Source organism: Anser anser (genome assembly GCF_964211835.1).
Source record: "Anser anser genome assembly, chromosome: 2".
Lineage (NCBI taxonomy): Eukaryota > Metazoa > Chordata > Aves > Anseriformes > Anatidae > Anser > Anser anser.
Genome location: NC_139721.1, coordinates 140,000,860 through 140,018,981, shown reverse-complemented (window position 1 = coordinate 140,018,981; position 18,122 = coordinate 140,000,860). Strand labels below are relative to the sequence as shown.

Below are 18,122 nucleotides of genomic sequence, written 5' to 3'. Positions count from 1 at the left end.
TGTGAGTGGTTATCTGTTCTTCCCATCTTGTTTTTGCATAGTTAGCAGCATAGTGGTGACATCCGGCATTTGCAAATGCCGGTTTCTTGTTTGGAAATGAGAAAGGTAAATACTGGGATGGGTAGATGCAAAACTCACAGGCTGAGTGGGGTAAACTTCCTTTTCTTTTCCTTTTTGTCAAAGGGGGAGTCGATTCCAGAGCAGTCGGAGTGGTGTAGCCCACACTGGTGGAATCTGCTCCTTGCTTAAAGGCGGAGGTGTGAATGAGGTAGGTGTGGGTATTGGTATGAGGAAAAAGTGGAGGAAAATTGTCTGCACAGAATTTATCAGTACAGTTCCTCGAAATATCTTGCTGCTGCTTTGCTGCTGCAGAGTTTTAGTACAGCTCTATAAAAGGAATGTCTAAATGAAGACTGATGCTTGAGTAAAGTTGGATATGGGTTCAAATACACTTTTCAGCAGATTCTGTCATTCACACTGTAATATTCTTGCCATTCATACAACAGCAAGAAACAAGCAGACTTTCTCTTACTTAACTTGTTCATAAGCCAGTGTTTGGCCTTCCTCACTTGTCCATATTCTAGCTGATCTGAAGTAAGAACTATACCATTGTGCATCTTATTATCATCCTTTTGTTGCCTTTAAATGAGAAAAGCTTCACCTGTGTCTGAGATACTTGTACCTATCTGATTACTCGTGCTACCTTGCTAATTTCTTTCAGTTTGGAAAGACAGACTTAATGGCCGTTACCCTGGCACAAACCTTGGCCCAAAATATTGGCATTTTCTCAGACAGAAGAAAACTAATAAGTGGTAAGTTGGTTTGCTTTTTCACCCCGTCTCTAGAGAAAATCTTGGAGAATCTTAACAGTGTTCTTTTATATGTTAAAAATGTTTCTCACACTGTTTGCCCAGAGAGGTTGTGGATGTCCCATCCCTGGGGATGTTCAAGACCAGGTTAGATGAGGCCCTGAGCAACCTGATCTAGTTGGTGGCATCCCTGCCCATGGCAGGGGGTTGGAACTGGATGGTCTTTAAGGTCCCTTCCAACCCAAGCCATTCTATGGTTCTATGATTCTATGATTCTGTGTTGGAATACTATTATTTTTCACGTAATAACGTGAGGAGACACTGACATACCATTGTTTTTTTTCTGTTTAAATGCTGTGATTTCCTCCTGCTCATTATTGCTGGAATCACTGGTGTCTTCATTTCATTAAAAATAAATCATGAAGGTGTCTGTCAACATTCATTCCAGGGAGATTGATGTCACACCCCCAAACTGAACGTTTGCCATCCTACAACACAAAGGTAGAGAGACAGACATTATTAAACCTATGGATTAAGATAAACCACCTCAATCCTGTTATGCAGAATGGATTTGACAACATCAACAAAGCTTTTTTTCACTGTTTGCCTTGAATGAAATCCTCTTCTATATGACCCAAATCTCCTGTATTTGCCACCACGCTGCTACCATTTGTCTACTGTAACCTCAGTATTTAACTTCTTAGTAACCCCTGTTTGCCTGTATTGCCTTAATTCAGATCTTCCCCTCCCCACAAGCACCTCACATTCCCTCTTCACATGGGATGAAGACCCAGCACATGGGCAGCAATGGATGATTAGAATGATAACACAGTTTTGAAACTATTTCAATGATGAATTGAAGTGCTTAGTTATTTGATCATGCATACTTTTGTAGCTGATGAATAACCAAGATTAGTACTGCTTTTTTTTTTTTTAATGGATATGCAAGAATTCAGTATATTGAAAGTGTATTAAATTTACATTTTAAAATATAATTGCGATATTGAGTAACAGATATCTGCTTAGATGAATTTTGTTTTCAGCCATTGTGAAATAGCATATAATGCAGAGATACATCTGCTTGCAAAGGTTTTTGCAGTTCACATATTTTTATTTTGAAAAACATTTGGAAATGTGGGACGGATGCTCTGTGCTATCTACATGTTCAGTACTCATTTTCCAGCTGCATATAATTAACCTGATATCAGGACAGGGAGAAAGTGAAAATAGTAGTAGAGGTGGCTCCCCCTTTTTATGGTTGATCACAGGGGAAGGCCAAGTCTTTGGGTAGGGAAGACGGAGACATAATTGTTGGGCAGAGCCTCATTTCCTTTCTAATTGCACTATTAAAATGGAAGCAGCAAACTGTGGTTCATGTGTTACAGTAGTGCAAATAGCAGAAACAGAAGGGTAAAAAAGCATACGTGCAGAGCATATACATAGAAAGAGGCCCAAAAGACAGTTCTGAAAGCAGAGGGGAGGGCTGCACTCTGAATGCTTGGGAACATGTAAAGAAGGGAGGGAAAAAAGCTGCTAGATCCATCTGTACTGTGTCATGTTTACTGACCGTATTATGCATTTTTGTGTGCATTATTGTTTGCTTTTTCTTCAAGCTAAAATTTCCCCAGTCACATTAGCATAGGAGAAGAAGAGAACTAAAAACTTAGAAGATGGATTAAACTGATTCTTTTTTTTTTTTTTTTTTTTTAACTGAAAATCTGGGGATCAAATATCATGGCATGGGAGACATCAGGAGAGCTGACTCACGATTTGCAAGAGCCAGAGGCTGACATTGCAATTTCATCTGACTTCATTTAAGGGAAGGAAAGAAAAACAGAACATATTTTCAAAGCTTAGGAATGCGCAGAATCATGTATAGTTTTTGAAAGAAGGCTTGTCATTGTGCACTGATATACTTAAGGTGTGCATAAAGGAGCAAATGATTCTTTTCAATTTGTATTTAAATCTGAAAGGGAGTTCATTACAGTGTGATTTTTGTGATAAGAAATGTATTTTGTACTCACGAGACTTAAGATGTAAATTTTACTTTTTTGTTGTTGTCAGGTGAATGTAAGTGTGAGGACACGTGGTCAGGATGCATAATGGGAGACACCGGGTAAGGCATTCATTAGAGGAAAGTCAAGTCTTGCATACAATGACATAAAGGAGAAGCATGAAAATGTTTGCCTTTTGCATTTCAGTGGACTAATTTGTGTGGATTAATTTTCAGAAAGTAAAGTATTACCTGTAAAACATACTTATAATAGACACTTTCAAAGAAATGCATGAGGGATTTAATGAGAGGATATGAGGATCATTAGTAACCACTGGTTTAATTCACCGAGCACAGAAGCTCAACAACAAAGCAGGGTTATTGCAAAGAAGCAGAACCATGTTTCACTTCTTCTCTTCTGTGAATTTGCTGCTGAGTTGTGGAAACAAACAATGACACATCCCAATCTGTAAAATAGTGGGATCAAATTTATGTATGTTACATTTTCAGAGGTTCTATTGCAATCTTTCATCTACAGATTTCATTTTTTATCCTCTAATTTGTGTGATAACACTAGAAAAACTGCTACCACTGGAAGTTTAGTATGCTTATACCCACATATAATATCACTGGAGAGATTTTGATGATGCTTTCGTGTGTGTGTGTGTTCAGACCTTAATTCTTCATATTACAGACCAGTCTTCATGCATACGAATTAGACTATAGTCTAGTTTTAGATCCAAACAGTACTCCATTTTTTTAAAAGAATTTCAATCTGACTTGCAAATTTTCACAATAGCTTTTTGGACAGAACAATTTTAAACAACAAAAAAACAAACAAAAAAATCCCCTCATTTAATTGAAAGCTCTTTGGAAGAATCTGTTGTGCCTTTTTTTACCTTGTTTATCTAAAAGCAAGCTAGGTAAGATTGTTCTGATTTTTAGTATGTTAAAAAGTCAATGTGGTAGTCATTCTTCATTCTTGTAAAAAGTGATTCCTCATCTAACATTCTTTAAATTCTTTATCTGAACTCCAGACCTTTAAAATAATTAGGCACTCGAAAAAAAAAAAAATATGTATTTATATATAGGTTATTATTGAAGGATTTTGAATTCCACAGTCTCTTCAGTTCTTAGACCTAAGTCATAAACACTAGAGATTATGTTTTGCAAGCCATCATTCCTGGTAATGTAGGATTATTTTGTGTAGTATTTCTGTTAACATTATTTTTTTTATCCAGTGATGAGCTGATACAGGAAAGTCCTTGAGACTCCAAAGTCTGTTTGTCCCTAGTCATGACTAAGGGCCTAAATACAAAGATCACTTAAGTTACTTTGGGAAGACCTCTTTCCCTGTGGAAAGGATCCATGCAAAAGATTCTTCACATCTGTTAAGGCTCATATTGCTTTTAAGTGCACCTCAGATTGGCAATCTGTGCTCAAACGAATTTCATTCAGTGGGGCACAAGAGAGAGGAAAGCTGAAATGTTAGCTGATGTTCATTAGAAACACATCTTAAAATGGTATAACTCTATTATAAAAAAATTCTGTGGGCCAAGAGAGCAATTTCATCTAAGAGAGAAATGAACCATGAGCAATCTTTAAAAGGATGCTGTGTGGGAAAGGCAGCTGTTGTCTCCTGTGGTAAGTACAGGAAGAAATAAATGTATTTCTGAGATCAGGCCCTTTAGTGGAACTGTTCATGTCTGTGAGTAGACATTACACCTTGAGTAATAGGATTTGTGATATTTGGCATAAAATAACTTGGGGAAATCTTTTATACTTCTCACTTTACATGAGCTCTGTGTCATTAAAAGATGTTTGCCATTTACTAAAACTGATTTAAAATTTAAAAAGAATTTCAAGCAAATATCTTCAGTCTGATGCTGAACAGTGTATTTTTAGCACCTTTTCTAATGTATAACATTGTATTTCTTTACAACTACTTTGAAGAAAGAAAATGTACTATAAAAAGCACTATAGAAGATAATGCTGCTACCTTATTTCTTTGCAGGTATTATCTTCCAAGGAAGTTCTCCAAGTGTGATATTGAAGAGTATCATGAATTTTTAAATAATGGAGGTGGATCCTGCCTTTTCAATAAACCAACCAAGGTATTAAATAAAACCAAGAAAAAATAAAGTGATAATATTGGGGAAAAAACAGACAAACAAATAAATTTTGAGATTTTGTTTTCTCTTTACATTCCCAACTTCCTGGTGACATCTGAGTGAAAGTAGCTGATTTTAGTCTGTACTATTTAGGAAATTATATTTAAATCTGTTTTTAATAAGTAGTTTCATATCCAAGAGAGTTCTCACAGGCTTTGATCCCTCATGCAATTTTGTTCTGAATATTGCAAATACAACATACTGCTGAATTTATTAGCTGAGACTTCAAGTGTCTTGGTAAATTTTTGCACGACTTTAATTCTCATTTTCTTTGGACTGATGTCTTTGGCTGTGAACCTCTGGAAGCTGAAGTAAGATCGGTTTTATTTCACATTTGTCTCAAGATGAAGATACTGCAACAGGGTGTGCAGAGCTGTGCAGCCAAGTGGCTTTTCAGCCACCATTGGGTACAAGTGGTTTTAGTAGACTGCCTCTTGAAGAAAGCAGTTTTTGTGGCTTTCAGAAGAGATTTTGAGAACTTGGCCTTATGTTTCTGATGCTGGAAGAGACAGAGCAGGAGAGAAAGCCCTGAGAAGCAGAGGACAGATGCAATGGAGCTGCTGGGAGGAAGGAGAGCTACAAAAGCATCAGGACCACCTGAATGACTGGCACATCCCCTCCAAATTTGTCTTAAAGGATGAAATCAGAGTTCTTGCTGCATGAATCTTGGAAATCAAGAGAAGTGGGGAAAATCTCTTGAAAGTATTCTCCTTTTCTTTGCTTCTCATGTCTGAACTTTGACAGCTAAAGAGCTATATTAATGTGAAGGATGCAAAGAGTATGAAATGATGAACTGAGATATTTCAGAGAAATAAATACAAAGCAGGGCTAAAGAAATTCCAGCTAAGATATGCTTACTACACTGGAGTATTTGCAGTAGGGTTTCAGTATATTCCTGCTCCATTTACTGAAGCATATGTTAAAACATACAGTAATCAGGATAATGATCTTGAGTCTTTTCTACATAAACATCATTAAACATCCTCTGTTTAATGGCTGTCTTTCAAAAAAGCGAAGGAAAGAGGCTAAGGCAGACAGTCCAACATGGAAAAATGAGTTGGTAGCTGAAATGGTCATAATATAAAAAACAAAGTCAGTTCTGGTGCAAGCATGTTCCTCCTGGTGTGGCTGAGGAAAAGCATATCTTCTGTCAGCCACAGATTTTCAATAAATATTAAAGAGAGGAAGAAAATGTATGACATCTGGATAAGCTGTGTCTGCTTATTTCTCAAAGTTTTGCCCCCTTTTCATGGAAGAACATATTAAAAGTGGAGAGAAAGCACTGTGATACATTAATAAGATGTAAGGTTTCTCACTCTTTAAAATGTTCCTTCATTTTAGAAGTTTGCTTTTTCTCATCTCATTACAGACAGAGAGAGAGAGATATTGATGGTTTTATTTCTTTGCTGAGTGAATAGTTTCCATAGTATAATGCTGTTTCACTAGGGCTTGCTTTTGTGATTATGTTCATTTATACATCTGTCACTCTGAAAAACACAATTACTCTAATCTCAATTTAGATTAGTGGCATTTGATTTTTTTTTTTCTAATGGCATATGAAAATATGAAAGTCAGATGTGGAAGCCAGGGTGATTGATACTCTTCTATGTACTGCTGTTCGGTTTGTGTTGAAGTTATTAACAATGGATGTCTGTCTAATTCACAAGGCTGTCAAATACAAGTGTTTTCTAGAAAGGGCGGTGAAACAACAACTTACTTCCACTTTTCAAGAAATATGAGATGAAACCGATGTGTCAAGGTGCAATGTTTGACAGTGCTCCACTGTAACATCAGCTGTGATCCCCCAAATTACATTAATGACTCCTGGAGCAGACTGAGCATAAGGTCTTTTCACATGAATAGATGAATTATATAATAATTTCTGGGGTTAAGCTATGTAATTTTTTTTCTTTCATTTCCTATTTAGTTGCACCTGCATACTGCAGCAAATTGGCCCGATGTTTTAAGTCATTACTCTCTGTTATGGCCATCTACTTGTCTGCATTGTGCAGCACACCTAGCGATACTGAAGAAGTTAAGCTTTCCAGGAAAATATTTAGGAAACAAGCAGTTTTAGCAACTCTTTAATAACTCTGGCAGATAATTGCTTGCTTATATTTAATGTAACGTTCTACACATGCTTTGCATGCTGCAGTCGAATTTCCATTTCAGCTGGGGGATCCAACAATAGCGATCAGTCTGTGCCACAAGCCTTGGGCTGGTTTGTGTCACAGAGTAAGCGGGGTGATGCTCCGTCCTGTGGGCTGCTGGTAGAAAGGCAGCAGCCAGAGAGAGCCACTCTACACCACGACTGAAGTACTTGTGCAGATGGCTCGTAAGCAGAGAGGTTTGTGGAATGATCCTAGTTTAATTTGGAGAACTCTGAGTTCAGGCTGTCTTGGTGATGCACTTCTACACCTTCTCATTTATGTATTAAAGGCGACTGTTATGTTTTCTTATGCCCAAAAGAAAAAAAGTCTATTTGAAGAATTACCTTTAGAAATCTTAGGAAAAGCGAAATGAAACTGGAAAGAACAGACTGTAAGTGTCCCTTAAAAGAGCATGGCATGGGTCCTGTGTAAAGTACAGTGAATGAATCTAGCCTCTGGGAAAGGAAAGTACTACTACAAATATACAGATTGGACAGAGAGTGCTCTCAGACACATGATCTGATTTTTATTTTTATTTTTATTTTGGGTGGTCCTTTGGGGACCCAGGAGTTGGATTTGATGATCTTCCCGGGTCCCTTCCAACTCAGATATTCTATGATTCTTTGAATTAGACATTTTAAGTTACAGTTTAGTGGGGAGACTGAAGGGAAAGAGAAGGGAAGAAGCCTCACTGGCTACACATTTTTGTGCCTGAGACGCAAGCTTATGGAAAACTGCTGCAAGTTCGTGACCGTGGTAAAGGAAAAAGAGAAGGAAATAGCATCTGACTGTACCAAAAACTGAGAAAAACTCCCAGCCTCTTCACTCTCCCTGCACTTCTGAGCCATGTGGTATGGTCCCAAGGGACATTTTTAACAGTTATTCTTTCTGAAGGCATAATGCAGGATTCAAACTGTGACACAGCCCTCATCACGTGAATTCCAGAACAACTACAACTCCTGTGACAATAATGAAAATGTGATGTTGTTTTACTGTCACACCTTTTCTTTTTGATTGTGGCTTCTGCTCAAACTGAATCTGCTGTGAAAATGTCACTCCAATGCAGAATACTCCATGTAACTCTGCACCACTGCTGAGTTAGGTGTTTTTTGGTCTCTGCACATTTCATCTGTTTTGTTTACAATCTGCTTCTCCCTGGGTTTGGTACTCTGTTTCAGTCAAGCCATTTGTAGTGCTAGCCATATAAAACCTGGTGTATGGAAAAAGTGTGACACTGATTTCCTCAGGAGAGACATGCCCTTTGATTTCTGATTTTGCCCTGCAGCTTCTGGATCCTCCAGAATGTGGCAATGGCTTTGTGGAAGATGGAGAAGAGTGTGACTGTGGGTCGATATCAGTAAGTGCAATGTGCTTGAAATTAGCAACTCGATTCTCCAGGAGCTGCCCATCACTGCTCTTAATGTTAAGTGGAGGAAGACAGGCAATGCTAAGGTTCTGGAGCAAAGGATTCATCATTTCTCACCTTTTTCAAATAAGTTTAGCACTTTTATATTTTATCACCACATCAATTTTAAAGAGTAATAGCAATAGCTACCTATGCAAAATCAGGCCTTAAAAATTATGAAGTATATCCTTGATGGAAACATGTCTCTGGTCAGTGTTCAAATGTCAGTATTTAAAGATTGATGTCGTGAAGTTAGGAAAAATATTTCTTATATTGCACAGCAAACAGCTGTGCAGCATCTTCATGTTCCTCAGTACATGCTTTTTTCTGCCTCCAGGTGCCTAGAAGCCTGGTTAAAAATGTGTTTGGGTAACACACTAAGACAAGATGGGATACGAGAGGTGTGGGGCTTATCTGCTTTTCTCGTGTATTCTGCTACAAGTGTCTGTGTTCCTCAGGAGTGTGCCAGTGAGGGAGGAGAGTGCTGCAACACGTGCACCCTGACGGCAGGCTCCCAGTGCAGCAATGGGCTTTGCTGTCGGAAGTGTCGGGTAAGTGCAGCCCCCAGGCAGCAACACAGCCAGCTGACTGCAGGCACCACAGCATGTGTGTTTTTCATCTCAGACCTTGGTTTTCCTTTTCTGAAAGTTTGCCTTTTAAAATTGTCTGAAAACTGTTTTGTTCTGGGGCAGTTCTCTGCCTTTTAGATTTGGCTTTTTGCGGCAGGGACTGTGGTCAAACACAGAGGAGAATCTAAGCCTTCCAGTTTCAGATCAGGATGAAGAAGTCCTGTGAGATTTCATTAGACATCATTGTTCAAACTTGTCTGTGCTTTATGTCACTCCCATAATGCCTGATGCGTTGCTCTGGATTTGTCCCTGTGAGGCTGAATGGGAAAATCATACCACAAAGAGCCTGAGAAAAGGATGTGATTAAAAAAAGAAAGAAAGAAAGAAAGGAAGGAAGGAAGGAAGGAAGGAAGGAAGGAAGGAAGGAAGGAAGGAAGGAAGGAAGAAAGAAAGAAAGAAAGAAAGAAAGAAAGGAAAAAGAAAAAAAAAAGCTAGCAGAAGCATTCAGAAATATTCATCTAAAAGACACCTGACTTCATTTTCAGTTAGGTCTGCCTGTGTCTCCTTATGTTTGCACTGACTGAAATTCCACCGAATAAAGGGAATCAAGCCCTGTGCAAACCATAAGATATTCTTCCTGATACATCAGTAAACAGTAAAAGAGATCTAGGCTGTGAGGGAGCCCAGCTTAATATGGCTTCAAATAATTGTTGATGCTCATTTAATAATAATGTTAATTATTATTAATGGTGTTAGCATGGTGATGGTGTACTATGTGTGATATTTTTATCTTCACCATTTGCGGGTTTCATTTCCTTGGGAGGAACATTAATAATAACTGCAGATCACATTCTCAACTGTGCTCATCCAAATGTTAAAAAAAGAAAAAGCACAGATTATGCTGGAACTGATCACAGTTGCCTAAGCGCATTCCTTTTTTTAATGTAACATAAAAAAAATCAGATTGCCAGTGTGGGTGAATTTTGTTCAAGTATTTATCACATGGGCATCATATTAAAGACTCTCAGAAAAAAATAAACTTTTTTTTTTTATTATTTGCAAATGAGACAAGGGCTTGTCTATGTACAGAATGGTGAAGGCGAGCAGATGAGGAGAAGGGCAGATTTTTGTAAAACACATGTCCCTAGGAGATGTTAAGCAGGACAACTCAAAAGCCCTTATACTAGCAGTTCCCATACTTGACATTATCTTCCCCCCTGCTGTATGTACCCTGCCTGAAAACAAGAGTGAAAAAGGGCTTGCAAGCGAAACTTGGTGAGTGCACATCCCAGCATCTTGTAGCATCTCTGACATTGTCTGCATTTTTCCAGACAGGTAGGGAGAAGATAAGCTGAAGGTTGAGAAAGTACCAGGGTCTTGCTCTTCCACTGACAAGTATTTGCTCACACCAGCTGCAGAGATAGCAGTTGTCCCAAACAACACCCCAGTGCATGCAGATCCAGCAAAAAGTCACACAGCTGCAGGATGACCTGGGCAGCACAGGCTTAAGAAACCTTCCAGGGAAAGTAAGGGCTCTGTAGTATGCCCATGACAGAGGCACTAACAGCTGCGCCTAGTGGGATGTCTTCCTGCTTTTACAGGTCTTGAGGCTTTACAGTGGCAGTCTTTAACCAGATTGTGAATGCATACATGCTCATTGGTACATTTTTCATTGTTAAATATCTGGTGACTTAGAAGTTGGTGTCAAGTCACATGGAATTCAATGTATTTATTAATAGTTTCTGTTCTACAACAGGAATGGGGCTTCGTAATAATCATAATGATTATTCGAAGAGCTTTATAGTGTTCTTGATCCCTAGATCTTAAATGAATTCACAAAGAAGATCAAGATCACTCTGTTTAAAAAGAAGAGTGAAAGAATCACAAAAAGGTGGAATGGCCTGGTCGGGATAATGCCAAAAGCCACTGCAGTGTGGGTGTGATAGGTCCCAGGGTCCTGGGCCCCAGGACAGCACTCATCCTGCTTGTCCCTGAGCTTGATGCACCAGCAAACAGCCTATGGCTTGAGTGGTGCAACATCCCTACTGGGGAAAGGAAAATCTTCCCAATTCAGTCAGCACCTGAAAATTTTCTATTTTTTATTTTAGTTAAGACACGAAGAAATTATTGCATTTAAGGCAATGGAGAAACCAAGACAATGATTTTCTGTCCTTTTTTTTCCAGTTCGAACCTAAAGGAGTTTTGTGCCGAGAAGCAGTGAATGATTGTGATATTGCAGAGAACTGCACAGGAAACTCCAGTCAGGTGATTTTTATATCTTACATCATAGAGATGGAAAAAAAAAAAAACACAAACCAACCCAACCAACCAAATGAACAAACAAAAACAACAAAAAACAACCCTGAAGTCTCTCAGTAACTATGAATGTTACTGTTTTCTATAGTAAGGTGTATAAAAAATGTATTAAATCTGGTGTAAGCTCAGAAGAAAACATGAAAATGAAATAATTTTCCCTATGCCATTTGTTGTACACTTTATTTCCAAGCTTGTCTGAATGATCTATTAGTTATTTTCTCTTTCTATAGTGTTCTCCCAATATTCATAAAATGGATGGATATTCATGTGATAACAAGCAGGTAAATACAATTTCAATTTCTTTTACATTCTTACTGCTTTTATGGATTCCTTTTTATAGAATATGGCCTGAGATCTTTGTAAGTCACTTGAGACAGTGCTGTCGATTTTCCTGAATTTGAGGTGCTGGTCAAATTTTACAGCTAAGGATTTAAATGAACAGAAAGTAGAGTCATGCATTAGCTGCCTCACTAGAAAAGGTGGCAAGTCTATATGTTAAACATCCTTTTTTGAAAAGCAGCTTATTTGAAGTTTATTCTGTATCTTTTCATTCTTTTTAGGGCATTTGTTTTGGGGGAAGATGTAAAACCAGAGACCGTCAGTGTAAATATATCTGGGGTGAAAGTGAGTAAATATTAATATTTCTAAGTTGGTTGCTTGAAAAATTATCTTACCTAAGAAGAATTATGGAAAGAGGCATATTCAGAACTATTAAAACCATCCAGAACTGCACGTTATGAAACATATTGGCTGTGAACCAGAATTATGCTCTATTTTGAACTTTGCCCTTGAGGTTTTTTTGTTGTTGTTTTGCTTTGTTTTGTTTTTTTTGAGCAATTATTGGAGTCTCCAAACTTTAAATTAAGTTCTCTCAATTTATGCTGTTCATTTGTTTTTTTCTTGCATGACTGATTGTAGATGTTTTAGTACTGACTACATCACCTAGTTCACTAGATCGCAAGTCCATTGCTACCTTTTTTTGGCATAAGCTATTTATTAGCCAGACCTGCAGCCTATTTTGGAATGTAAGGAAGATCAAAGAAATTGTACTGGACGCTCAATAAAGATATCTCTCAGTCCAGCACATAGGCTGCATATCCCTGTTCAAAGACAAGGCTTTCTGGAATGATGCTTGTTGGGTGCTGAAAATATTTTTATGGGGCACAATATGTACTTTGCCATCATTCAGCTAAAACTGGAATTTCAAAAGAACTTGCATATGTACGAGAACCACGCTCACCAGTAGGTAAAAGTAAGTGATTCTTTTGATCTGGATGATAAATTAAATCATCTTATTAAGCACATCATATCTGTAGTTATTTTTCTATTTTGTAGTTACTTTCTACTGCTTTAAGTTTGATTGACAATGCTCTAGCTATAGGAGAGCTTTAATTGTTTTCCATGACTGGAAAATATGAATTAAGTTGCATTGCAGTACGAAAAGGTGTCATTTATGTCCTTACCTGTGTTGAAAGTATGCAGGAATTTCTGTATGGTCCCATGAAATACCACTATTGGGTACCAGATGTGTTACACAGTTATATAAATAGCATGCAGACTACAACAGTTTCGGTGATATGTTTACACAGGACCTTTGGTAGATGAAAAGCATGTTGAATTGATTCATTATGTTGGGAAATCATAGGAATGCAGCCAATGCTTAAGATGAGTTCCTCATGCAAGTCACAGAAAGATGGGAGTTTAAATTTAGTTTGGAGTCTGACTCAAACAGATTGTTGCCTTTTGAAAGCTTATTCATATCAGCAGGATTACTTGAATGGTAACGCATGGAGGTCTCATGTGAGCAATTCACCTGAGTACCTGGCACCTCCTGTACGGATATGAGGTTACGTGGGCTTCATGGTTAATGGGGTGCTTCCAGAGCATGCTTTGGTGCTGATTAGCTTTGATGAAAAGAGAAACAACTCCTTCTATGTCCCTGCCTTCTGTCTTTTCCTTCTCTTTTCCAGCTCTCTTTAGTGTTGATTAACCTACTGGTATTATTCTGAAGTCTTATGTTTAACTCCTCATTAACAACCACCTAGGGAGCCTGTACTCATATTTGTTGATTTATTTCAGCAGCTTTTGGCCATTTTGGACCAACAAACCTGATCAATCTGAACAAAATCTTAAAACAATCCTGTGCTGCCAGCATAAAACTTCTCATTGAGCTTACTGTGCAGAGTTTCACCACCCACCTACAGACCATGATACTGCAGTTGACAGATTGGGAAGCTCTGCTCACTTTTGTTGTGCATCCCCATTTCCTAGGACTTGGCTTTTCAAAGTCTTCATCATCTTAGAGGAGATTTGTTTCTATTTTTAGAAGTGACAGCTGCTGACAGGTACTGCTATGAGAAGCTGAATATTGAAGGGACTGAGAAAGGAAACTGTGGGAGAGACAAGGACTCTTGGATACAGTGCAATAAACAGTAAGTCGATCCATTTAGGAAACAGCTGGTGTGGGATTTTTATCCCTGCTCCAGTTCTTTAGATGTCACGAAGAGGTTCAAAAAGCCTCTGTACTGAACAGACTTTTCCTGACCTGAGGTCATGTTCTGCAAACCATACTGCAGGAAAGTCTTGAGGGAGTGGAATGCCAAAATGAGATGATATCAAGCAAGTGAGCACCATCTGAGCTTTGGGAACACTTGGACAAAAAGTGGTCCTTGTACTCTTGGTGGGGCTAGCAGGGTAGAGGGGAGCAGAGGGGTTATTCAGTGTGCCCTAGAGGTAGCCTGTTGTTTCACATCCCAGAACATTGTTTGCTTTTTCTGCTGTGCCTTTGCATAGCTGAATTTTGTTCAGTTTTCATTGTATTGTAACCCTCCTCATCTTTTCTTGCAAGTTGCTGCCTAAGCTGGTATTTCAACGTTCTGTATTTATGCAGCTGATTATTTCTGCCCACTTGTAAACCTTTCTCCAGGCCTCACCAAACTGCATCCTGTTTTTTTCAGTATTTTATTTTGTCAATGCCATATAAATTCTAATCCTGCCTACAGGTGAACTAATGGTCTTTCCCAGCTCTCTGTACAGATTTGATAACCTTAATTTTGTTCCATTACAAACTCATTGACTAAAACACGTCGTAATATGGGAAAGACCTGACCCTTCTATTTTGACAATGCACCAGGCTCTGCACACAAGTTGTAAAGTCCCTTCAGCATCTATCTCTAGTTCCCTTACATATGTCATATGTTTGTCTAAAAACAGCAGGTACCGCTTCTCTGTGGGGCAGTTACTGTATCTTTATAGGATATTAAATCAGTTTGATGTGATTTATTCTTGACAGTTCCCCATTTGCAGAGGATTTTTGATAACGCTTCATAAAAAAGCTTCTTTCCCCAGTATAAGCTCTGAGGAGAGTAATTTTTGTGCGAAACGGGACTTTATTTATGGGAGTTACTGTCAGTAAGAGAAAAGCAAGGAATAACAAACATGTTACAAAGCAAGTGAAGAAAAACACATTTTTTGATCATGCATTTTAATTTAATTATCTTTTTTGGTGAGCATCTGTTTATTCTCTCAATGCAGGGATGTGCTTTGTGGATACCTTCTATGCTCGAATATATCTAGTGTGCCCAGACTTGGAGAACTTGATGGTGAAATCACATCGTCTGTCTTGCAGTTTGGAAAAGTCTACAATTGCAGGTAATTGGAAATCCTGAAAATAGAACAATTAATATCCATCTCGCATGGAAAAGCAGCTTTCTCATTCCTAAGTTGAGAACAAATGTTTTGATTAAAAAAAAAAAGTCCTGTTAACAAATAATCATTTTTCCAGCTCAAACTTTGGTAACCTTCAGGAACTTGACTGTGTATGGGGAGCACAGCTGTTTTGCAGACCCCTCTGTATAGTAGTCAATTTTGCCTGTAGAGACATAATGCTCTTCTCTGGCCTCTTCATACTACATTCTTTAATGTTTGTAGAGTACTTAATGTACTGAAAATACTTAGACATATGTTGCATTGCCAAAACTAACTGGCAGCTTAATACGTTGCCATATGTTAACTGAATCCCAATTATAGACCTGGTGTGTTCTCATAGCTTCTCACAGCTGTAAGATGAAATAAAGTCCTACACATCTAAACTCGATGTTTTATACAACACAAGCTCTTATACAAGAAAAATGGTCTTTGTTTTCACCATTATATTTGTTTGATGTAGATATACTCCATTGTAGTTTGTTTTACGTTAAGGCTGGTGAGGTGAATAAGCCAGTGCTTACTCTTCCCTGGTCCTGGGCATTATACAAAGCAGACAGAAATGAAGGTAGCAGCACAGAGACAAGTTTCTCAAGCAGTCCCGTCTGGTAACAGCACAAGTCTCTGGGGTGCTCTTCCTGTCTTGCAGTGGCGGCCATGTGAAGCTCGATGAGGAGACGGACCTGGGCTACGTGGAGAACGGGACGCCGTGTGGGCCGAATATGGTGTGCCTTGAGCATCGCTGCCTCCCCGCTGAGTCCTTCAACTTCAGCACCTGCCCAGGCACCACAGACAACCAGATTTGCTCAGGACATGGTGTATGTTCTCATACTCTTTACTCCTTTTATCCATTCTTGATGAGTACCCAGTGCTGTGTAGTTGACTAGCTAGGCCTCGTGGGAAGCCAGCAGCATGACCCTACAAGTCGTAATACTGAAGAAACTTGAAAAGGCAAGGGGGAGGAGACATATAAGTAAACATAATGCCTTGCAGTCCAGGCATCCTAAACAATGAATCGCATGCATTAATTTTATAAAAATCTTACCAACCATTGCTTTTGCCATTGCTTTGGCTAACCTAATGATATTTCCTCGTGCAACATTCTGGAGCATATAAAGATTTTATTGCCCATTTCTGAGGAACCTGGGGCTCTGTTCTTACAAATGCTCTTTTTAATTCCCTCCTTATCGTGTCAACAGCCAGGAAAGTTCATAAAGTCATTGGATTTTGTTGTCTGAGGGTTACTTCCCTCCAGAGAAGAAAACAGCGAGCTGGCACCATGCTAGCAGGGCAGCTCTTCTGCTCAGTGCAGAACCTATGGCTTTATTGTGGCCCTGGCAAGTCCCTTTGTGCCTCACACAGTTTGAAACAGTGTCCAGGTCCCCATGGCTGAGCTGAGGTCAAAGGAGTCCTTCTCTTATAACATCCTTTGTCTTCTGCGCTGCATGAAAACTCCCTTTATTATCTGAAATTAACCACTTCATCATATTTAAAAAAATAAAAAAGTTGATGTTCAGTCTCCCAAAGCAATTATAAATGGCTCTATTAATTCTATATTACGTTGAGCAGTATATTAATGTACTTAATGTATTCCATCATGTAATACACTTCATAACAGGTTACAATAAATTACATATATTTATATATAATGTGTAATGATACATTTAATATATTTATATCTAATGTATAATTTAAAAATTGCTATATATTAAAAATGTTTTGCAAAATTTTGCAGGTAGTTAAAGTCAGTGCTGTTTCACTGTACCTATACTGTAGTTTAATTATGGGAATAGATGAATTTTATGATTTTATTCTGAGCTGCACTTTTGGCTACAGGTTTGTAGCAATGAAATAAAATGTGTTTGTGACCGATTCTGGGGAGGAGATGACTGCAGTTCTCGCATCAAGGATATGTTTTTTGATAAAGATGCCATCAACAAAGGTATGAAGTTATAATTTTAAACATTAACTGGAAAAACTTGGATTTGAATAAGGTTCATTAAGCAAAACCTAAATCCCCTGCTCTTTCAGCTAGCATGCAACATGATGTACTGTTAGGAGCCTTATTCTCTTCCTTCCTGGCTCAGCAGATGCACTCAGTGTCTGTGAATGAGGTTTCAGGCATGTGAGCAGTGCCGCTCAGGAGCATTTGGTACAGCTCTCAGGACTGGCACCAGTGCATCTGGTTGTACCTTGCTTGAATTTGAGTGGCTTTATTAAGTGTTATTGATAAATTAGGATAAGCAAAAATTTACTAGTTCTCGTATCTAGGTGAAGTTACTAACATGTTTAATTTTTATTTGTAGAGTCATTTTTTATTGCATGGCTACTACGTAGAATGTTAACACACAAATTTTAGTCCTTTACATTTTTTTGAGTGAAAGTTTTTATTCCTCTTCAGGCTTGCATAAAAGAGGCAGATGTATTGCAGAAACATGAAGGTGTAAATTTTTTCTATAGTCATTATAAATCCCTTTGTGGGGCAGTTTTACCATCTTCCAGAATACCAGTTTTGGTCTTTTGTAGGTTATTCAGCCATGGAAAGTATTTAAATAAAAACAAAAAGTCCTTTTTATTCCAGTATAAGCATGTATTTATCAGAGAGGTTATATGATTGTAAACTACAGCAGTTTAATATTGATAACGTTATATTGGTATATGTGGCACAACTTTCCCAAGTAGCAAGTGTTCAGTTATGGGAAACAGACACAGAGGTCAAAGTTGGATATAAAAACGGTCTTTTTATGTCCGTGCTATACTTCACAAGTGTATCACTGTTTACAATTAGTCTACCTAGTACAAGTTGTCCAAGCAGGTTTTTGAAAGACAGAGCATTTACTGTTTTTTGTATATATTTCTCCTAAAACCCTATATATTTTTCCCCTTTCTTGTGTTTCCAGGTGTTGTTAGCACAAATATAATAATAGGGGCTATTGCTGGCACCATTTTAGTGTTGGCTCTCGTTTTAGGAATAACTGCTTGGGGTTACAAGTAAGTAAATTGT

At 38.2% G+C, this 18,122-nt stretch overlaps 1 protein-coding gene across 13 annotated transcripts in view; it reads left to right on the top strand.

Annotated features, from left to right (window-relative positions):
- The window catches only part of ADAM22 (ADAM metallopeptidase domain 22), a gene marked incomplete at its 3' end in the record, with an annotated part of 142,038 nt that overhangs the window by 93,956 nt on the left and 29,960 nt on the right, over positions 1–18,122 (top strand). For all 13 annotated transcript variants that reach the window (XM_083826022.1, XM_083826021.1, XM_083826031.1 and 10 more), the window contains 14 exons: positions 184–268; positions 722–812; positions 2,874–2,925; positions 4,817–4,916; positions 8,409–8,480; positions 8,987–9,079; positions 11,282–11,362; positions 11,644–11,694; positions 11,974–12,037; positions 13,740–13,845; positions 14,948–15,064; positions 15,768–15,936; positions 16,955–17,060; positions 18,019–18,109. In XM_083826022.1, coding sequence (XP_083682148.1) covers positions 184–268; positions 722–812; positions 2,874–2,925; positions 4,817–4,916; positions 8,409–8,480; positions 8,987–9,079; positions 11,282–11,362; positions 11,644–11,694; positions 11,974–12,037; positions 13,740–13,845; positions 14,948–15,064; positions 15,768–15,936; positions 16,955–17,060; positions 18,019–18,109 — 1,278 coding nt within the window. The remainder of the gene's footprint in view (positions 1–183; positions 269–721; positions 813–2,873; positions 2,926–4,816; positions 4,917–8,408; positions 8,481–8,986; positions 9,080–11,281; positions 11,363–11,643; positions 11,695–11,973; positions 12,038–13,739; positions 13,846–14,947; positions 15,065–15,767; positions 15,937–16,954; positions 17,061–18,018; positions 18,110–18,122) is intronic.